This window comes from Protopterus annectens, chromosome 5.part0 (assembly GCF_019279795.1).
Source record: "Protopterus annectens isolate FY-2018-M chromosome 5.part0, PAN1.0, whole genome shotgun sequence".
Taxonomy (NCBI): domain Eukaryota; kingdom Metazoa; phylum Chordata; order Ceratodontiformes; family Protopteridae; genus Protopterus; species Protopterus annectens.
Genome location: NC_056735.1, coordinates 1,252,994,391 through 1,253,016,342, shown reverse-complemented (window position 1 = coordinate 1,253,016,342; position 21,952 = coordinate 1,252,994,391). Strand labels below are relative to the sequence as shown.

The 21,952-nt window shown below is 39.3% G+C and overlaps 1 protein-coding gene across 1 annotated transcript in view; it reads left to right on the top strand.

The window, feature by feature from the left end:
* Positions 1-21,952, top strand: part of ALCAM (activated leukocyte cell adhesion molecule) — a gene marked incomplete in the record, with an annotated part of 1,355,533 nt that overhangs the window by 921,067 nt on the left and 412,514 nt on the right. Inside the window, 1 exon segment of the mRNA XM_044071096.1 lies at positions 12,789-12,916. Coding sequence (XP_043927031.1) covers positions 12,789-12,916 — 128 coding nt within the window.

Below are 21,952 nucleotides of genomic sequence, written 5' to 3'. Positions count from 1 at the left end.
AGTGGCAATTCTGCAGCTGGTCTAAAGAGAAATTGGCTTTCTGGTTCTCGTGTCTCCATGGAAGCAATTTGATAAAGAGAAACTGGGTACAGTCTGGTGGAGAGTGATTGAAGAAAAAAAAACTGAGAAGAGAAATTGGCTAGATCATCATGTTCTCTGAAAGCATTCATGTTTTTCCCAACTGGGAGAGCTATAAAAAAAAGACAAAGCCAATTAGCAGTTAGTAGAAGCACAGGCTGCACCATACTGCACCATACATCTAAGCATGTTTAACCTTTCTTTTAGGTTAACTCACATCTGTGAGTGTGGCTGCCAGTTTGGGGCTTTTGTTCCTACTAGGTGGGTAAAACTTCAGTATTTGAAGAAGTACATAGTTTTGTGTGTTAGGGTTATTAGGGGTGTTTTTTTTTGTTTTGTTTTCTTTGAGGCCTTTCAGTAAAACAAAAACTTTTGTAAGATGTCACATAAGCTGAAATTGATATGTCCAGAAACAACTGTATAAAAGTTCAATCTGTCAGACAGTGTATCCATGTAGTACAAAAGCTGGACCTAGACATTTAACAAAAATATGTTTTACATAAAAGGTGGGAATAACAACTTTTTAATGTAATGATGCTTTCTGTAATGTCTTTAAAATACAATGGTTTCACAGATAAATACAAGAAAGAAAGTAGTGAATTATATTAAGTGCAAATAGCTATGTTACAGGAGACACACTTAGAAAGAACTGAACATGTGAATTTGATAACAAAAGGTTTTCAAGATGGTTATTTAGCGGAATACCTGGGACAAAGGCAAAGACTAGGATTTGTATTAATTGCTAGAGGAGATCCAATAGTGATAGAAGAGGATAAAAAAGATAATGGTATATTTGTAGTGCTAAGGGGCTACTAGCAAGGGAGGAGGGTTATAATGGCATGTATTTATAGTCCACATAAAACTGCTGTAATGGAGCTTAAGTAAATTCTGGGAGAAATAATCAGTTTTCACCAAGGAATATTACTTATAGGTGGAGACTGGAATGTGATTTGCAACAGTAAGGATGTGTCTTGGGGGCCCAGAAGGGAAAGTATAACAAAGGAGGGTAGATTTTTGAAGAAATTTATGAAATTGTTTGGCATGGAGGATGTGAATTTAGTAATAGGAATTTAGAGTGAATTTACATATTATTCCCCAAGATGTAAAACTGGGCTAGGCTAGACAGAACTTGCATTTCTCAGGAACATGTGCATTTAATTGAAGGTCTTGATACGCACCCAATAACTATTTCAGATCATGCACCAATAATAGCTAAAACAAAAGCACAGGGTAATGAAATAAAAATTAGTCACTGGTGCTTTCCTCCACCTATCTGTTGAAAAGAGAGGAAGTTAAGGAATGGGCAGTGGAGATTATTCAGAAGCTATTAAAGAGGATATAAATTTCTTCTGAAAATATAGCTAGGGAGTGGGATAAAATTAAGGTGGAGTTTAAAAATATGGTTGAAATAAAAGAAAGGGAGCAGAGGGACTGACAAATGTTAAAGTATTGCAGAGTAGGGGGAATCTCACAGATTAAGAAAGAGGATCAACTGCAGAATTCTACGCAGAAAATAAGGGATTACCGCGACAGTATGCACAAGTTTAGAAAGATTGCTGTTGAGCAACTGTTTTTGATAATAACAGTAGAGCACAAAATATTTTAGCACAGCAACTCAGGCAACAGAAAGTAATAAGGGTTGTCGCCAAGCTTAGGGAGCCTATAACAAGGAAGGTAGCAAGAGATCCTGTAGAGGTATTACAAATATTTTGGAAATTCTATGAAAGTTTGTACAAAGCAGAGAAATAGGGAAATCAAGAAAAGATATAAATGGAAATATTTATGGAAGTATTAAATATGCAAGGCTAAAGGTAGATGAGGCTCAGTTACTAATGGTTAGGATAGGAATAGATGAGATAAAAATTGTGATGTATAACCAATCTACAAGATAGTCCTCAGGAGTAGATGGTATTCCTGTGGAAGTTTGGAAGCTAGGAGGGAAAAACTGATAAAAGATCTGGAAGGTTTTTAACAGTATTTCAAGAAGAGAAGTACCAACATCCTGGAAGAAAGCAGTGGTAGCTGTAATGCCTAAAGAGAGTAAAGATCCATTAGATCCAGCTTCATACAGGCCCATGTCAATACAAAACCATGATTATAAAGTGTTTGCGTCTGTAATGGCTAAAAACATGACAAAAGTAATGCCAAAATTGATAAATATGGATCAGTGTGATTTTGTGGAGGGGAGGCAAACATTTGACAACATTAACAGAACATTGATGATCCAGAGGAAAGCAGAATGTAAGAAAATACCATTGTTGCTGGTGGGTCTTGATGCAGAGAAAACATTTGACAGAGTAAGCTATGACTTTGAGAAAGGCAATGGAAGCATTTACATTTCCTGAAAAATATTATACGGTTGATTAGGAGGATATATGAGGGATCGGAGGTGAAATTATAGTAAGTGGGGTCCTGTCTGATCATTTCTGCTTGAGCAGAGGAAACAGGCAGGGGTACCCTCTTTCCCTTTGTTATTTGCATTATGTTTATAACCACTGGTAAAGAAAATAAGGGACACAGAAATTCAAGGATATATTTGGGATGGTAGTCCAGAAAAGCTGGCTCTATTTGCAGATGATATTATTTTATACGTGACAAAACCAAAAAGAAACATTACAGTGTTGTGAAACATTTTGAGACAGTTTCAGATCTTTTCAGGATACAAAGTTATTGAAGCTAAAACAAAGACAATAGTGGTAAATTATGTACCTACACACAAATTGGTTCAGCAATATCTATATTTTATGGGGACATGATAAAATGAAATATTTAGGAGTATGGATTAAAAATGATTTTGATGTGGCAGCTAATACAAAAAAATTAGAAAATGGAAGCTTTGTTATATGGATATGGATAACAAGATACAAGCAGTCAGAATGTTTAGTCCCTTTAGTCTTGTCCACATATCAGGCATATTTTTATCAACCAGAGGAGAAGTTGTGGCTAGCAATTAATAAAGGACTTTATGTGGGAAGAGAAAATGGCAAGAGTCAAGTGGGATAAGCTGAATCTTCCAGTAGAACAGGGTGGATTGGGTTTACCCAATTTGAAGGGATATTTAAGAGCTACAAAAGTAGAAAACTATAATTCAAAGTGGAAAGAGATGATGTTGAAATGGGGGGAAGTTCAAGAAACAAGGAGAGACTGGGATTTTGGATGCAGACCTTTATGAAGAATAACAATAATACAGAATATTATATCCATAAAGTAGCAGAAAGTATTTTAAGAACTAAGCTGTGTACTGTATGGGTTGGAGACAGTGGCGTTGACAGAAAGGCAGGAGTCAGAGCTGGAAGTGGCAGAGTTAAAGATATTAAGGTTTGCACTGGGTGTGACAAGGATGGACAGGATTAGGAATCAGTATATTAGAGGGTCAGCTTGGGTTGGACGCTTTGGAGACAAAGTCAGAGAGGCGAGATTGCATTGGTTTGGACATGTGCTGAGGAGGGATGATGGGTATATTGGGAAAAGGATGCCAAGGATGGAGCTGCCAGGTAAGAGGAAAAGAGGAAGGCCTAAGATAAGGTTTATGGATGTGGTGAGAGAGGACATGCAGATGGTTGGTGTGATAGAGCAATATGCAGAGGACAGGAAGAAATGGAAGCAGATGATCCACTGTGGCGACCCCTAACAGGAACAGCCGAAAGAGGAGAAGAAGAAGATTTTAAGAACTAAGCCAACATGGGAATGGAGAACGGATATTCTGCTGATAGGGATGACTGTAGTTAGGGATATAGACTGTAGGCAAGAGGAGGCTGGAATTTGTTGGAGAAAACTGGAAAATGAACCAAGGTGTTGGGAGCAAATAACTAGAGAGGGAAAAGTAATAGAATGAGAAGAGGCCAATAATTTATTTGGACTTCAGGTTAGAGATTCCCTTCCCTATCAAGATTGATATCAGAATATAGGCGTGAAAGATCAGCACTGGTAGAGTTTTTGTAAAATATAGAACAGAAGCTGCCATTACAAATGGAATAAATAGTAAAGCATGTAAAATATTAAATGATAATTATAAGAGTCAAACAGAGGAGGTTAGAAAGGATTGGGAAGAGAGATTGGATAAGAAATTTGCAAAGAAACAATGGGAGGATAATATGTATGTCTTCCAAATATGCAAGAAAATATAGAAGATTTATATTTTTGCTTGCAAATGTTTACATAGATATTTTTATACCCCAAGTAGAGTCCAGAGAATTTTTCCTCAGGTAGACAGCAAATATTGGAGGTGTGACGGGGAAGAAAGAGGTACTTGGGAACATATTTTCTGGGAGTGCAGTCAGTTGTGATATAAAATGCTTGCAACTAGAATTGTATCGGTGTGATTTGTTTTCATTTATATAAATGTATGATTGCTTATGTCATAAGTAATGGTTTAATAAAGATATTTCTTTAAAAATGGCAAATTGAAAATTAAATTTCTTTAAAAAATAACTTATGTAATGTTGCTTTAAGTTATTCAATACATAGTAATATGTGTGAAGTATAATGTTTGTTAATGTTAATTTAATACAGTTTGATTACTTTTTGTATAAATGTAATTTTGCCTGTGTCACAAGTGATAATTCAATAAAGGTGTTTAAAAAATAGTCTGAAGATTTATGATAAGGCAGCTTGAGTCTCATGCCTAACTCTCAATAATCATTGATTGCAGGGATAAGCTTCTGCCTTGCGAGCAATGAATAATGATTTACCACAAACGCTCTGCTCCCCCAATTTTTAATATTTTTCTTGTCAGGAGCAGCTCCTTCTCACTGCATCTTTACTAATGTCAATCTCTGCTGCTCTCTCATGTCTAGATTTTGTGTATGCACATGATGTTTGTGTCTTTTGGCTTTTCCCGGTTAGGGGTCGCCACAGCGGAACTCCGGTCCGCTAATGATTGGCAGTAGATTTTTACGTGCAGAGTTGCCAGCCCTGATGCACAACCTTCAACAAAGGTACGCCCATTCACGCATGTCTCCACACAGAAGATGCTCTAGCTGAGAATCGAACAGGACAACGTCTTATTGTGAGGCGACAATGCTACCGCAGCACCACCACCGCAGTTGTGTATGCATATGATATGCCTTTTCAGTTAACAAATCTTGCCGTGGAACACCCATCCATTTCCTTATTTGCACTCATAAAATTAATTCAGTGTATTACTTCCAGTTTCTCTGGTACAGCAAAAAATATCAGGTTTTCTCTGTATGCTCAGTCTTCTAACTATTTTTTGAAACAGTTCTTTTAGAGAAACGTCGGTTTCCTTCTTTTTTTGATGGCATCCAGGCAGTATGATTACTAGCCAGTAATTGAATTTTACCCAAATTTTGATAAGTTTTACAGGCTTTTTAAACAGTTTTTCAGTGTTCACACTGGGACAGCTCTATTCAGTCTGATACTCAGTGTGCAACAGTCTTGGAATTGAAGGGCCTTAATTTTTGGGTAAACATGTTTCCAGCTTTGTTCAATAGTTAATGTTTGTAGTCTGATTCTAGTGCACAAAGGATAGAGCCCTTACTGTGACCCCAGTTATCCTGAGTTTGATTAGCAGCCCAAGAACTGGCAGATCAGGTGGGAGGGGGAGTGTAAGGTCATGACCTGCTTGCCTCTCATAGGTGATGGTAAGGGTTGCATGCTTGCATGTGGGGGCACTTGGAGTCAAAGCAATTTCCCTGATGTAAATTAGAGAAGCCAATGCTGTTTCTGAGATAAAGGATGTGGCTGCTTGGAGGAATACTCCTTGAAAAAGTGGGGAGTGACCCCCACAGTCAGTCAACCTATTGCATGACCCCTCCCTGATAAACTAACCATTATAGCTGAACAATGATGGCCTCTCCTGGCTGACTGTCACGTTAGGGATAAAGAATGAATGGGTCCAGCAATCAGGGGAAGACTGATGACCATTAGGCACAAAAGGTAAAAAAAAAAGAAAAAGTACACATTTATAGTTATTTTTCATCCAGTTATATGTTCCAGCCTAAACCATATTCACAAATGCTGGAGCTCACGAGTCAGTGTGCTAGCCTGCTGCTTTTCATAGTCAGGCAATGCCGAGGAGGGAGTATGTTTTAAAAATATCTGTGGCCTTCTAGAAGACTTCTTCCAGCATTGTGTTTCTTAGGATGTTTTACCTCACCGGCAGTGATAAGCAGATCACAGTGCATGCATGCATAATTTGTTGGATAAATATCATTTCATATATTAACATTTAGACTCCCCTTACATATGTTACTTCCTGCAATATCGAGTCCCCAAATTGAGCCTAAAACTTTGTGTTCAGAGCTGAGTAATAGTTTCCAATGAACTGAAAAGACAAATGATCAAGATGTGTGAATCACATATGTGAACAGTAATATGCAAAGAAAGCAAGGGATAATGCACTGGATTGCAAGTCTGACAGGGGTAGAATATGTAATGCAAAGTTGCACCATTTGAAATGCAGTCCAGTAGAAATGTTAATTAATGTACTTCATGGACATCCTGGCATTTTCATTCATGGACAAGAGTTTGTTTAGGAAGCCACAAGTCTTAAATGTGTAGATTATTATTCTTGGTTTCCTGAGATCATTAAAATTAAAGACATGAGTGCAGGTGTAACCAGTGCATTAAAATCTATAAATCTGTATTCGTAAAAAGGGGATACCAGATGTCATATCCAAAAAACATATCTGGTGTCAAGTACCCTTTAAACTTGAAAAAATCTCCAAAATAAACTCCGAAAAAGTTGGAAAAATCAGAACTAGAGTGGCAACTAAGACTAAACTCTAATAATTGGCCGGGAATGAACAACTATATTTCAATAAGTAGTATTTTAAAATTAAAATCTTTATCAAGGTAATCAGAAATCATCTACTTTATTTACTTTCAAACAAATGGATATTAATCAAAATCAAGTTTGAAAAACAATTTTGTAATTTATACATATATTTTTTCATTATATATATTATTCATTTACTATTTTAATATTTAAATAAATTTATTAATATTTATTAGATGAAATTTATTTATATATATATACACACATATAAATATACTATTTATGCTTTTAACAGTATCATAACATATTTATAAAAAACATAGTAATTTTACTCATACATTTAGATTTCAACCGTACACACATACATATATACAAACACATATATTTTTGAGTACAGGTGGTGTTATATATAAAGTATTGATTCTCTATTATGACTATCACGTCCCCTTTATCAATATATATATATTTTTCCACATCTTCTATTTTTTATATTTTTTTAGTTCTTAACAATAATCAGTTTTGGTAGACTGTTCATGCGAACATATGTATATACATACACTTGTTTTATATAAAATGAATGTACATGCGTATATGTACACATACTTATGCATAGACATAAATATGTGAACTATTATAGAAATTTATGTACAACTTAATTGATGAACATAACCATAGGTCATTGTTGCACTGAACATAATACTTTACACAAGATGTATTTTATCATATAACTCATCGAATTTAGACAGCGTAAGCCATCCATGTCGAAAAACTTTAATTGTCAAGAAAACAAAAGGTCTGTATAAAAAACGTGCGTATAAATTAACTTACAATATTTTTGTGAACACACGGTTATACATCTTATATGTTACATTCCATGGTTTCATATGGTTTCACTAAAAGTATCATAAACAAAAAACTGGCTTTTTGAAGGATGATTAATGCTAGCGTTGTACAGCTTAAAAGTGGATAGGAGAAGGCACGTTAATTTAACAATTAATTAATTAGAGACGTAACTTAATTTGTATAATTAATATGTTACGTCTATATAATCAACAGGAAATGAATTTGTAAATGTTTGGAAAAGTTTGGCAGTGGCCAAACGAAAGCGCTTACGTACTTTTGTTTTATCTTTCATAACCGTTAATAAACTGTTGGAAGTTATTTCAACAACTGGTGGATTATTCTCTGAGTTTCCAGCCCCATTGTGCTTTTTGTGGACCCTTTAAACTTGCATATGCCATGTGGGGAGCTAGGTAATCTTTGACTTTGTACACATAGAAGATTGACTGCAGATTTCATAACGTTTTCTTAAAATAACGTGTGCATACCTCTGAACTGTCCATGTTTTTGCAGAATGTCCATATTTTTGCCTCATATTTTTGGCCTGTTCCTCATAAAATTGGGATGATTTGGGGATTAACGTCACTATATAATGGCATACATTTGAGTTTCAGACTTCATATCCTTCAGAAAAAAATGCATGCTAACAGAAATCCTGTTTTAGCAACTTTCCAAGTTTATGAGAGCAATATTTAAAATGTGTCCCTATATTTTGGGCTTTTGCCCAGATTTCTTGAACTAAGAGGTTGAGAGGTATGCATGTGTGCCATTTTTGAACTGTAGCATCAAATAAACTGAACTGCAGAACACATAGTACACCAGCCTATTGTCTTAATACACTAAAAAAGTGGTTTGTTTCAAAGAGTGTACTTGTGTGTGCTTACTATCATCTCTGTGAACTGCAACTTGTGAATACTTTATTGACAATGTTCTTTTTTCAAGTTTGCTATAACTGTCCAAATATTTGCACTGGGTATGAATAGGTTCACAGTGTACAAACTGAAGCTGAATTTTTGCTTAGTTTATATGTCATCTTTTTTTATCAGGCTTTATAATAATTTTATTTAACTGTACCCATATTGTGTCAATCTGGAGCTTTTCTCCCCAATCCTCCACTGAAAATGTGTCTGACATTCCCAGTAAACAATTTCAAGTAAAATAAAATAAAATAAAAAATAAAGCTGGAGTTAGTTTTAAATTTCACATGCATGTCATCAAAAGACATCAACCACATCAAGTGAACATAGAAATATGTTTTGCCATGTTTTCTGTTACAACAGATAGTTATGTTCTTTTCTACATGCAAGATATTATTTTTGTTTGTCTCTTGTAAGCATTGGCTGTTTCTGTATTTACAGTAAATCACTATGATTTCATCTGCTAGGTTGTATGAGACTGATTTTGAATTAAAAGTGAATTTGTTTGTCCTACTACTAGGTTGCATACTTGTTGCAGTTTAAACTTTAATACCAACAAATGAAACTTCTTTAACAGACCCAGGTGCTGGTTTTACATCATTTTAAGTGTGCTTTGAATGTTGATCAGCAAGGCCACTTATTTTCAACAGCCTACAGCTGTAGGGTTAATCATGGCTATGTAGTACCTTGCACTCACCTACAATAATAGCAGAAGTCCTGGTCTATAACTGAACTATAGAGGAGAAGATAAACAAATGGGGGCAAGGTGGAGTTAAAGCTAATGGTGGACAGTTGTTGGGGGTCTGGCAGAGTACAAAGCAGTGAGGATAATGAATCCTGAGTGCTTCTCCTCTGGTCTTAATTATCAGACAATGAATCCGCTTTGATGAGCTAGAAGTTTGTTTACCATCTTTATTAAGTTAAAAGGATATGTCTGTGACTTGAAACAAAGCTAAATGTTATTTTTCCATTTAGTGAGTAATTGCAAGGGAAAATTTATATGGCAGACATTACTGTCTATTCTTTATGTTTATTGGAAGATGTGCCTATTTGTTTTGTACATGCAAAACTGCTGATTTACTAGTTAGCTACTTCAGTACTTGTCAGTTGTGTTGAATCAAAACATTGGCCAAGATGGCCAATTGGGAAAAGTGCATCTTTCTTTCTGTCTCTCTCTCTCTCTCTCTCTCTGTCTTTGTATTACATGGCAATTCTTTGAGTTCAGATATGTTAAGGTGTGCTTTATAGTACCAGATCTGTCAACTTCTTACTGTCAAACTTGAAAACAGGCCTTAACATGTAACCTACAATGGGGGCAAGTCTGGCTTTCCCTGCTGCAGCCACTGGACTAGATAAGATTAGATGGATTTGACTTGGAGTACTCTTCATTGCAATAAATCTAACATGACAATAAGGACTACACTCATATATATTAAATGGGTGTTGCACTTTTTAATTTTGCCTTCAGCTGTGCTGCAGGCTTGATTTATGTTCAAGAACTGTCGGTAAATTAAATTTTTCCTATAACTATCTTAACTACTACTGGATTTGCTTAGTAATTAGATATAATCTGCAGTTTCAGGTCATTAATGTGTGTGCTACCTTGCATTTAAATGCTTTTATAAGCACACGTGTGTGTGTGTGTGTGTGTGTGTGTGTGTGTGTGTGTGTGTGTGTGTGTGTGTGTGTGTGTGTGTTCATACTGATGGTATGGTATGTTTGAAGTTCCTTCAGGATATTTACTCTGAGTTATGAAAAAAAATAAATTTATGATTTAGTTGAGGTGAACTTTTAAGCTGAAGGTTGCTGGAAGCCCCTAAATTGCTGACATTGGCCCTGTTGACAGTAATCTGCAATACAGACATGAGGAATTCACAATACTTGTACAATACTTGAAATTCAGACATATAACATCCAGCTCACGTTCTGCAGTCTAACTGATAGGAAAACTTTGTGATCTCTGAAAAAGCAGCTTGTTAATTCACTGTACTAACTGCCAAACAGTTACATCACAGGAGCGTTCACTAAGCATCTTGACAAACATCCAGTTGTCACTGATGTACTTAACCTTATTCCAGAAATATTTTCAACTTGTAATATCACCAGGTGTATTTTAAAGCCCCCCCCCCAAAAAAATACAAAAAAATAAAATAAGAGCCCCTTGATGCTCACTACCTTTCAGATTCTTCTATTCCATTTTACTTTTGAACCACAGGTTACGAAGATCCTACCATTTTTCCTTTTCAGATCTTGCATTGTTTCTGGAAATAAAATTTTAAAAGCTTACTATGATAAAAAGCAGAGAACAGCAAAGTGTCATAAAGAATCCATCCATATCAAGTGAAAGTGCTTATTGCAGAAAGTTTTTTAGAGAAATATTTATATGAAGAGCAGGGAACATTTATACTGTCACAGTACATAAGCAAGTATATAAGTGCTCTCATTTTAGCCAGAAAATGGTTCTTATCCATATAGTGTAGACTAGAGAATGAACTCTGTAAAATAGGATCTGGATCTAGAAGCTTCTTTACAGGTGTATAAAACATCAGCTGTGTCACTCACAGGTAACTCAGCAAAGCTGTTCTTGAAAACTTACAATGTTTAGATACTTTGCCTGGAAGATTACTATCACAGTGGTACTGTCCTAATGATCAAGACAACTTGGAAGATATGTGGCATGGGGGGATAGTGTTTTAATGATTTTTTGTGTCTGTTATGATAAATCTAATTTGTGTATTGGTAATTCTGTAGGGATACAGGTTTCAGAAGGGAGACCAGGAGATTTCAGTACATTTCTTGCAGTTTAGACATTATAATAAGCCCTTTGGCTGCAAGACACAAGGTGCACATTTTGTACCACTGATCAGGTTTGAAAAGGAGCCCCAGTCATCAGAAAAACAACTTACACGTTTCTGTTTTTATAAGTGTGGAAGTGTGAGTGGTGTCTCACAGCTTTCCTTCTCTGCTCTGTGGTGGTCAGCGCTGTCTGCTGTAATCCGTAGTGCAAGAGCTGATCTTAACTGTACTTGGAGATTCTTAACTAAAGCTTGTTAGGCACCTCATAAAAGTGCTTACCAAAGGCTTTCTGATATCAGAAGGGTGCTTTTTTGGATACTAATCTCAGTGTGCACTGCAAGGGTATTCAACATCCATATGTAACTCATAAGTGGAATTGCACCTTAGTCAAGAAAAACGCATGCTATTTTCCCTTAGCTGTATAATGGATAATAGGGGGAAGTACAGAGATGATCAGACTGAAAAAAAAGATGGGTCCTAGTGAATTGTGTCAAAAGTATTTTATTCTTTAGCTGAGTGGATGGACTACTTCAGAAATGCTTTTCTGTCATGACCTGAGCCATTTGGAAATGACATTTTACAGAGACTGACATACAGAATTTAGTTTTAGTACAATGCATCAGTTCACCTAAACATAATTCATTTAACATAGCAGTAATCATGGTAACAGTCATGTAGTACAATAATAAATATGCAGATGCTGGTTGCTTGCATTATAATTGGTGAAACTGTTGGAGGTTGCAGAACAGTGGGTTAGAATTTCTCTTTGCCTTGTATGTTCCTACATTTATGTTCCTCTCTCGCATGGCCCAGTAGCTTGTTATGAAATGCTGTGTATTCTTTAAGACGCATGACACTTCAAGGAAGGGGAGTTCGTGCAACTGGTTCAGTCTTCTGCCCAGAACTTTAAGTGGTGGTCTGGCTAGTTAGTGTTCTGTCTTAATGAGTATGTTATGGTCTTTGAGTGGAACTTTGTGGTGGCTGGGGGATGTGGAGTGCTGTGTTGATCAGAGCTATTGCAGTGGCTGGGAACAATTTGTACTGAATGTATAAAATGGTTTCCATTACATTTTGAGCATGTGTGTAACCCCACAGTAAGCTAAGCTTCAGTGAAACTAAAATGTTTGTGTTTTAGCTTGAGTGGTTCTAGTTTAAGTATTTAGTAGAATAGTCGGCTTTACCTGTATGAAATTACACTCTACTGTTATTAAATTAGAGATGTCAACTGTGCTACATTATAAAATTCTTTTGCTGACTTTCTGCAAAGCAACTTATTTGTTTGACTGGGTAGTTAAATTGGTTCTTTATGGAGCTTACTCGGACAAGAACTGAGCTACAAGGTCAAAAGTAAGTCTAATATTTATGGGTAGTATAGAGTAAACAATCAATGAAAAAAGTAAATCTGCTTTTCCCCCTAGGAAAACCTCAAGTTAAGGTTACAAAGAAAATATCAGGTGGCATGAAGAAGATTAACTGTTCTGTGGAAGGTTTCCCTAAGCCTGATGTGTTCTGGATACTGGCAAGCAGTCCATACTCAGGAAATAGTGTAAGTATTTTGTGTAAATACACTGTTAGAATCAGGAAATAGTGTAAGTATTTTGTGTAAATACACTGTTAGAATCAGGAAATAGTGTAAGTATTTTGTGTAAATACACTGTTAGAATCAGGAAATAGTGTAAGTATTTTGTGTAAATACACTGTTAGAATCAGGAAATAGTGTAAGTATTTTGTGTAAATACACTGTTAGAATCAGGAAATAGTGTAAGTATTTTGTATAAATACACTGTTAGAATCTCTTTGTGTTCTGACTGGACTGCTTCTCAAACAATCTAGAAATATATCGCTGATAAGTATATTTCTTGGCACTTTTCAGAGTTCTGCATTGTCTTAATATTTGCCTGACTGAATTATGTTATATATTTGCTGATATTGCTGTTTTCTCATCTGTTCTGAAACTGGTTCCCCCTATTCCTGTGGTGGTGTTAAAGTTTATAAAACTGGTCTAACTGATCATATTAAGTATTTTTCAACTGTTGAGGGCTACACACTCAAGTGCGATAGCCATTTTTCTGCTTTAAAAGTGTTTGTTTTACTGTATCTGTTTTAATTAATTGAAAAAATCCATTCTCTCTACTCGTTTCCCACCCTTCTATAACCAATAGAGTCCGGTTTTCAGATTTTGCTGAATTCTGGGCTGTTTTGTAGTTTCTGTGTTGCCCAGACCTTACTATGATAGAAGAAAGCTTCTCTGTTCATCAGTGAGAGTGGTGAGCTTTGACCAGCCTATCTATCGCTGGAGGAGTGGTTTCAGCTCAGAATCTTTAGATGTGAAGTTGTTCTATCTCGTCGTTCATTCTTACAGATGGGTTCGGGCCTACTACAAAGCTCGAGGCCAAGTCCCTATCCCATGATGCACCTAGAGTTACCTCAAATCTAGTTTGCCGCTGCAATAGATCAGAGGTTTCAAGCACAGCTCGAGCCAGTATAGCTTTTTTTTCTTAAAAAAACTTTTTAAAAATTGTTATAGTTAGTGATAGTGACAGTTTTTCATAGCTTTCATAGTTATATCTTTGATAGGTATTTAGTATCATATTCTCTCCTTTTTTGCCTTCATTTTTTACAGGCCTTTAATAATCCCTTCCCTTCTTGGTGTGCCTTTATATTACATAGCTGTCTAGTTTAAATAGGTTTGTTAAAGTTTAGACAGTGTGTGAGTGTTTTGAATAGTTTACAGCCCATTTGTTTGTTTTAGGGCTTATTACTATAGCTTAACTTCTAAATTTATGTGTGTTTGTGTATTCTCTTTAAACTACAGTCTGTTGTTCTTTAGTAGAAGTTTTGATACTGTAGTTCTTATTATGGCTGACCAGGCAGATAAGCATCCTAAGTCTGGCTTTAAAAAGTGTCCAAAATGTGAACAGAAGATGTCTGTGACAGATAGTCGTGTTAATTGTGTGTATTGTCTCGGAGCCTTGCATTTGCAAGAAAGCTGCTCCATTTGCCATTCTTTTTCCTTTAGCGTCGTTGATGAGAGAAAAAGAAAACTTATAGACAGAGTACTTCTGAAATCTTCATTCCAGGAAGCTTTGAGTGACCAGCATAAATCTAGCCAGTCTTCTAAGACTTCTTCTCATATGACAAAACCAAAAAAAAATCGACGTCGGCTCTACAACCTTCGGAGCCGAACGTCCTATCTTTTCAGAGCAGGTCCCCAGTCCTGGAACTGGTATCCGAAGTGCTAAAGTCACCTGTTCTGAAGTCAGTGCCCCCATCCATTCATTCATCTCTGTCCTCGATCAGCCTGTTAGATTTGGATGTGGATCATGTGGTGCAGAAGTTGCTACAGGCACCGGCATTCGCAAAATTTTTGTCAGCTCTGACCCAGGTGGTTTCGAAGCCTAAAACTGTAATGACATCTACTTCTTTTCCTCCTCCGAGCCATACCAATCCTTCAGAGCCAGAGGAGTCGGACCTGATGATTGTTGAGCCTTTGGAGCCGATGTCTGTTCCAGTGCCATCAGTTCTGTTTACTCGGACTTCCTCAGCACCTATCAAGTCTAGGAGCAGACACTCACCTGTCGGCTCCAGGGAGGATAGTCAGACTGACCTGTCGGTTCCAACTTTGTCTCTCGGGGTCTCAGCTCAGATGTGTTTGGCTCCTACCTCTGGTTTGGAGCCCATTGTGCCTGTGCCGAGGGGATCGGTGGTTTCTTCGGATCCAGTGGTCTCTTCTCATCACAGCAGAGGTGCCTTTGAAGCCAGGAGGAGAGTGATGTCCCCCAAGACATCTACAACTTCAGGTCCAACTACCTCCTCCCCAGAAGCGCCAGTGTCCACTTCTGCTTCACAGATCCTTTCAAAGCATAGAATCCCTGAGCCTCAGGAAGCCCCATTGGGTAGCCTCTGCTCTTCTGAGACCTCACCAGACGTTCCCACTGATGAGGTTCCCAGGAAGAGAATCTGTAAGAGGAAGCACCTAGACTTCCCACAGGAGTCTGTCACATCTGATACCAACTTAGATGAATCAGAAGGGTCCCCATGGTCCACCTCTGACGATATCTCATTGGCTGAGATATTAGAAATCCTTAGGCAGAAGGATGTCTGGACGTCCACCAACCCTACTGAAGATGAGTCGGTTCTCCTGAAGGCTTTCCGGTCTCAACCCTCCACCTCTTGGGTGTCTCCACCCTTCAATGAGCTCATGGAGCTGGTCTCACGAAGGGCATGGGAGTCTCTGGACACCATGGAGCCTGTCCCTAGGAGGCCCAATACATTTATTTCTGCCCCCCAGGAAAAGTCTTTCCTCACCAAGGGAGTGCCAGTTGATGCCATGGTGGTGGCGACAGCCACCAAAAAGGAAATGTCAGAAACTTCTTCCTCTATCCATCCTCCTAACAGAGTCGCTAGGATAATGGATAGATACGGGAAGCGCACATACAGTTCAGCGACTTTTGCTATGCGTTCACTGAACTATATCACTCATTTTACGAGACTACAAAGAGACCTCCTAAAAGAGCTTGGAGATACTCTTCAGGGTACAGTAGCAATTCGCCTCTCAGCTTGCTACCCTCAATTCCATAGTCAACTCGTCCATGCGTCACATTCCATATGCAGTTGATGGAAAAGTAGGGCAGCGGGTACAGGAATTGCTCTAAGGTTACATTCCTGGATGTGCTTGTGTTCCTTCACGGAGCCCTTTGTCATCCATTGTCAACACCCCTTTTGATGGCTCATCCCTTTTCGGGCCCAAAGTTAAGGAAACTTTGACCAGGTGTAAGCAGGAAGGAAAGACTCTGTCTGCCATCGGAGTCCATTTTTCCACCCTTACCAGACACTACCCCAAGGGTCAAAAGGGAGGAAAGATGTGGTTCCGAAAAGCCCAAAGAGCCTTTCTGGACACTCGTGGTGAACCCCCCTCCAGGGGCAAAGGAGGGGGCAATAATGGAAGACGTCGCCCTCATGGCAGAGGGGGTCTGCAAAACCAGGGCGACAGAGACCAGTTCTTTGGGAAGCCCTACCAGTGTTCCTGAAAGGAGGTCTGACTGTCCCGCTCTGGAGGCAGTCGGGGGTCGCTTATCTTTGTATCCAGACGCCTGGCTCAAAATAACAAATTACAACTGGGTACAGTGTAGTTTCCAGAGGATATTTCATTCCTTTCGCCACTCCCCCTCCATTGACAACAAAAATCCCAGATGTTCCACCCACTTACAGGGAACAAGCAACAGTACAGGTGCAAACGTTGCTAAGAAAGAGTCATCCAACCAGTCCCAGCAGACCAGACAGTATCTGGAACTTACTCAAGATTCTTTTTAGTTCCAAAAAAGGCAGGAGTCTTGAGACCTATTTTGGACCTCGGCAGACTAAACAGATCGGTCAAGAAAGAGAAGTTTCAGATGGTCATACTTCAGTTGATACATCCCTTTTTAGGGAAAGACAATTGGATGTGCTCGATAAATCTACAGGATGTTTACTACCACATAAAAATGGCCAGACCATCCAGGGATCTGATCAGGTTTTCAGATTTTGCTGAATTTTGGGCTGTTTTGTAGTTTCTGTGTTGCCCAGACCTTACTAAGTTAGAAGGAAGCTTCTCTGTTCATCAGTGAGAGTGGTGAGCTTTGAGCAGTATAGCTATCGCTGGAGGAGTGGTTTCAGCTCAGAATCTGTAGTTCTATGGGCCATTTTGGGCTATTTCTATCCCTTTCATCTTTCTGTTTAAAAACCCTTGTTTGCGCAGTTTTGTGCATCATGCAGCGCCATTTAACTAGGGTTAAACTATTCCCAGTGCCAGAAAGTCTGTTCTTCTAATTTTCCCTTAGAACTAGCCAGTTTTCTAGTTTTAGCACTCAAAACTGTTTCCTTATGCTCAGCACTTGTTCAAAACTCATTGCAAGCACTAAATCTACAGATTACTGCAGCACTCAACTTTCCACACTTGTTAGGAGGAAAGCAGTTTTTAGTACTTAAATTAATATGCACCTATCCAGGCATGTCTAAGGGTCAGCTCCTGGTATTTTCCCCTGTCCAATTGATGAATATGGGCATCTTGGGGCAATGTAGTAATTGCCTTATGTACACTGACAACCCTCTCCTCCTACCACCCAACACTACAACCTGTGAGAGATGCACTTGTATAGCCAAACTGGAAGCCAAGCTCTCTCCAGCCAAGACTGTACTAGACAGTCAAGAGGAGAAGATAAACGGCTGCACCACACCACACTCAACAAATAGTCCATCAAAACCTACACCACCTAAACCCACAAATAGTAACACAAAACACACACCTACATTCATGGAGGCTCTCAATAAATATCTGCCCAAGCAACAGAGACCTCCAAAGCTGAAATGCAAGCAACCACCACCCTCCAGCACTACCCAAATGACACATAGCCCACAAAATCAGTGTACCACTCACCCTTAGCCCATAAGGCAAAACAACGTACCCAACACACTAGTCATAGGTGACTCTATAGTCAGGCACACTGATGTCCCACTCACCAGGCTAAACAAATGAAAAGTTACTGTCAGCTGCCTGTCAGGTGCCAGGATCTGCCACATAACGCAAGCACTCAGGTCACTCCACAAGAAGTACAAATATGACTCTGTCATTGTCCATGTTGGTGTGAATGACCTGATACATACCTTCCTTTACTACATGTAAAGAGACATGGAGGAGCTCTCGGTTCATGTAGCCCAAGCAGGTATGACCCTAGCCCTGAGTAGCATCCTGCCATCACCCAGAATGATACCACAATACAAGGACAAAATGATTGACTTCAACAATTGGCTAAGCTTCTGGTGTCATTCTAAGGGGATCCAGTGTCTGTCTGCCTGGGACAACACGATCGACAGACCACGATGCTTTGCCAGAGATGGCCTGCACCTGTCACCCCTGGATTCCAGATACTGGCTAAGGCTCTTGCCACCCCTATGTTGACTTTTTTAGGCAAGGTTAAAATGACAAACTCCCCACTGAAATAGGTATAAGCAAGCAAAATCTGAAGGTAATGCTACTTAATTCTAGAAGTCTAAACCTCAAAATGCACTCACTCAAGGCACTCCTTAAAATGGAGAACATCGATATCTGTGCAGTGACGGAGACCTGGTTCAAGGCTCCAGAGAGCATCCCTGCATTACCAGGCTATAACCACACCTTTCAGCCACCTAACCTGGACTGAAACACTAAAGGAGGAGGCGTGTCCATATTCATTAAGGATATCCACACCTCCAGGCTTGTTGCTCAACATAATGCATCCGAAATTATCCAAGTGCAACACTGGGAAAAACTGCAATCCAGGTTGTAGCTTGTTACAGATCCCCTGCCATGCCCCAGGATGCCCACTTCACATTTCTTGATATACTGGGTAATATTAAGGTACAGCTCAATACCCTAATAATTGGTGATTTCGACTACCCCACCATCAACTGGGAAAATTACTTATGTACGAACTCATTTGCTCAATGCTTTCTGGAATTCATAAATTCCAACACCCTGGATCAGCTTGTCCATGTCCCCACCAGGGGCAGCAATATTTTGGACCTTGTCATTACCAATATGGGCAACCAATGTTCCATGCCAGAGGTCAAATCCTTGCTGGTCAGATCCGACCACAAGCTAATCACCCTAGACATCAATATTCTGCCCCCACCCCACATTAAGGAAACTACCGTAAAAAAACTTCTCCAAAGCCAACTTCATGCTTCTTAAGACAGAAGTGGCAAGCTTCACAACACCCATACAGACGGAAAACACAATGGTATGACTGCTGAATCCTACACAAATGCACTGTATAAGCACATACACGGGTGCATGGATCGTGCCATCCCCAACAGAACTAAGACGCTATCCTCCAAAAAAAGGAAGCCAATCTGGTGGTCCCCTGTCATAAACAAACTCTACAACAGAAGGAAGAAGCTGTTGCAAAAAAAGAGTAAAATCTCCTGATTGCAGAAACTCACTGGTCAGCCTCAGTAAGAAGCTGAGATCACTCATAAAATCCTCCAAAGCTAGTTACGAAAATAAAATCACCACTGATTCTAAAGACAACCACAAAGCATTCTACAGCTGTGTCAAGAATCTCAGTGGCGACACTCAGATCTGCTCTGAGCTACAGCACAATGGCACTAGATATACAGAACCAACTAATATTGCCAACATCCTGGCAGATAGGTTCAGTGCAAACTTCAACCCCCCCCCCCCAAGGGCCCATCACTATACCGGAAGACTGCAAAGCCCCTGTAATCACGGCTGCACAAGTAAAGACAGCACTCTCCAAAGCCAAGAACACAGCATCCATGGCACTTGACAACATCCCAGGCTGCGTTCTGAATGAACTGGCACCCCACCTAAGAAACATGTTCAGTCACAGCCTCACTTCAGGCTTTGTGCCTACTGAATGGTGCACAGCGACGGTTATCCCACTCCACAAAGGGATCGCCACCATGGACTCTGGAAACTACTGCCCCATTAGTCTGATGAGCCTGGTCTGCAAGGCCATGGAAAGTATCATCTTGGAGCTTATAAACAAGGACATGGGTAACATCCAAACTCTGGACCCCACTCAGTTTGGGTTTGTAAAAGGCAGGTCATGTCTCCTAAACCTGACTGACTTCTTTGAAGCATTCACCAGAGCCGTGGACAAGGTTAAGGTGGTGCACACAGCCTATCTTGACCAAGGCTTTCGACACCATCCCTCACTCTGGAATTATAGATAAACTCACTAGACTGGGCATATATCCCTATGTAACAAGATGGGTGGCCAACTGGCTCACTGACAGAACTCACACAGTGAAAGTAGCCGAGTCCAAATCCAACTTCAGACCAGTGACCAGTGCAGTACCACAGGGCTCAGTCCTGGGTCCTCTCCTGTTTGGCATCTACTTCTCAGAAGTCCAGGCTAGTACAGCAGGTATTTGGCTAACGAAGGTCGCAGACTACTGCAAACTAGGTGCCGTAATAGAATTGCTAATGATGTGGGCATTCTACAAAGGGGCCTCACTGAGATTGATGCTTTGTGTCAAAGTCATGGCCTTAAGCTCAATGCCAAGAAGTGCATTGTCATCCCCTTTGGGAAAAACACTACCCATGAACTGCCACATAGGCGGTAACCTACTAAACACCGAAAGTGTGATAAGAGACCTTGGGACACAGGTGGACAGTAGTCTCTCCTTTGATAATCACATTGCCACAGTAGTCAGGAAATCCATCTATGTGGCACACCTCATCACAAAGGGGTTCACCTCCAGAAAAAAAGAGGTAATTGTTCCTCTCTACTCATGCCTCATCAGACCTATTATAGTGTACAATGCCCTGTTTGGCATGTACCTCGCAAGATATCTACAATAACTAGAAAGGCCACAGAAATACCTCACTAAGAGGATTACCAACCTGAAACAGATGCCATACGCAGACCATCTCAAAAAACTCCAGCTCTACTCCGTTGCTTATCGCCTGCTCAGAGGTGACCTCTGCCTAACATACAAAGCCATGTCAAACCCAGATCTGTTGGATATGCTACACTTAAAGAAACCCCAATCCCTCCAAGCCACACAATCCAGGGACCTAAACCTTGCCACCACAATAAACAGAACATGCTGGATGGGTAGATTCCTGTCCCAGAGCCTTCCCATGCTCTGGAACAGACTATCCATTCATGTTAAGCAAAGCTCTTCATTAGCCCTCTAAGAAAAAGCTCGACAATTGGATGGGAAATAAAGTCACTTCTGTGGCTCTGCGAGACAGGGGCACAGGAAAATAACTTTCTTGGGTGGCAAAAGCCAGGGAACTTTTTTGGCTAGGCTTATATAGGCCCCAGGGCCGATAGCCTAGTACTTACCTATTTTGGCTACATAAGACAATATGACTCAACTGATACTTAGCACTGTACACTGTAAATCCACCCTGTGCACTCTGTGTTTTATCGTGTTCTATAGGAGTTAGTTTTACGTGCTTTATGCAATTTAAGCTGTGTTTTATGCAATTTAAACTGTGTATCTTCATGTGTCTTAATTTGACTGTATCTTTCTGGTTGAAAAGAGATCAGCCTACCTACTCCCTTTGCTTATGCATTATGGGCTGTCTGTTATTCTGAGACAAGTAATTCCCAAGATTAATGGGGGAGGGGGCAGCAAAACTGCAAAGGAACTGTGAATATTCACAATAGTTTTCCTTTAGAGTTGTTTGCAAGATCCCCCCCCCCCCGGATTATTTGCTGTACCTCCAGTAATACTATACCTTGGAGAAAGGTAAATATATAAACACACAACAGCTTTATATTTAATATATGCAGCCAGGTCCTCATTTCCACACATTCTGTCTTGTTGTTCTGGTTGTTACACTTACAAGTTACAGAATTTAAAAATGTTACCTGCATTATCATAGTCAAAGGTCAACAAGAATTTAGGTATGAATTGCTGGTTAAGTTTAAAGGAGTCAAAGTGAGCACTTAAGAGAGGGATGACTGTTCAAAAGTTATGAAAATTTTAAAGAAGGTGTAGTTTATGTGCTTATTTTTAAAATAAAGAAGTTAAAAAATTGTAGTGTCTTGTAGACAGTTTTACCAAAGCCCCTTCATCCTCACCT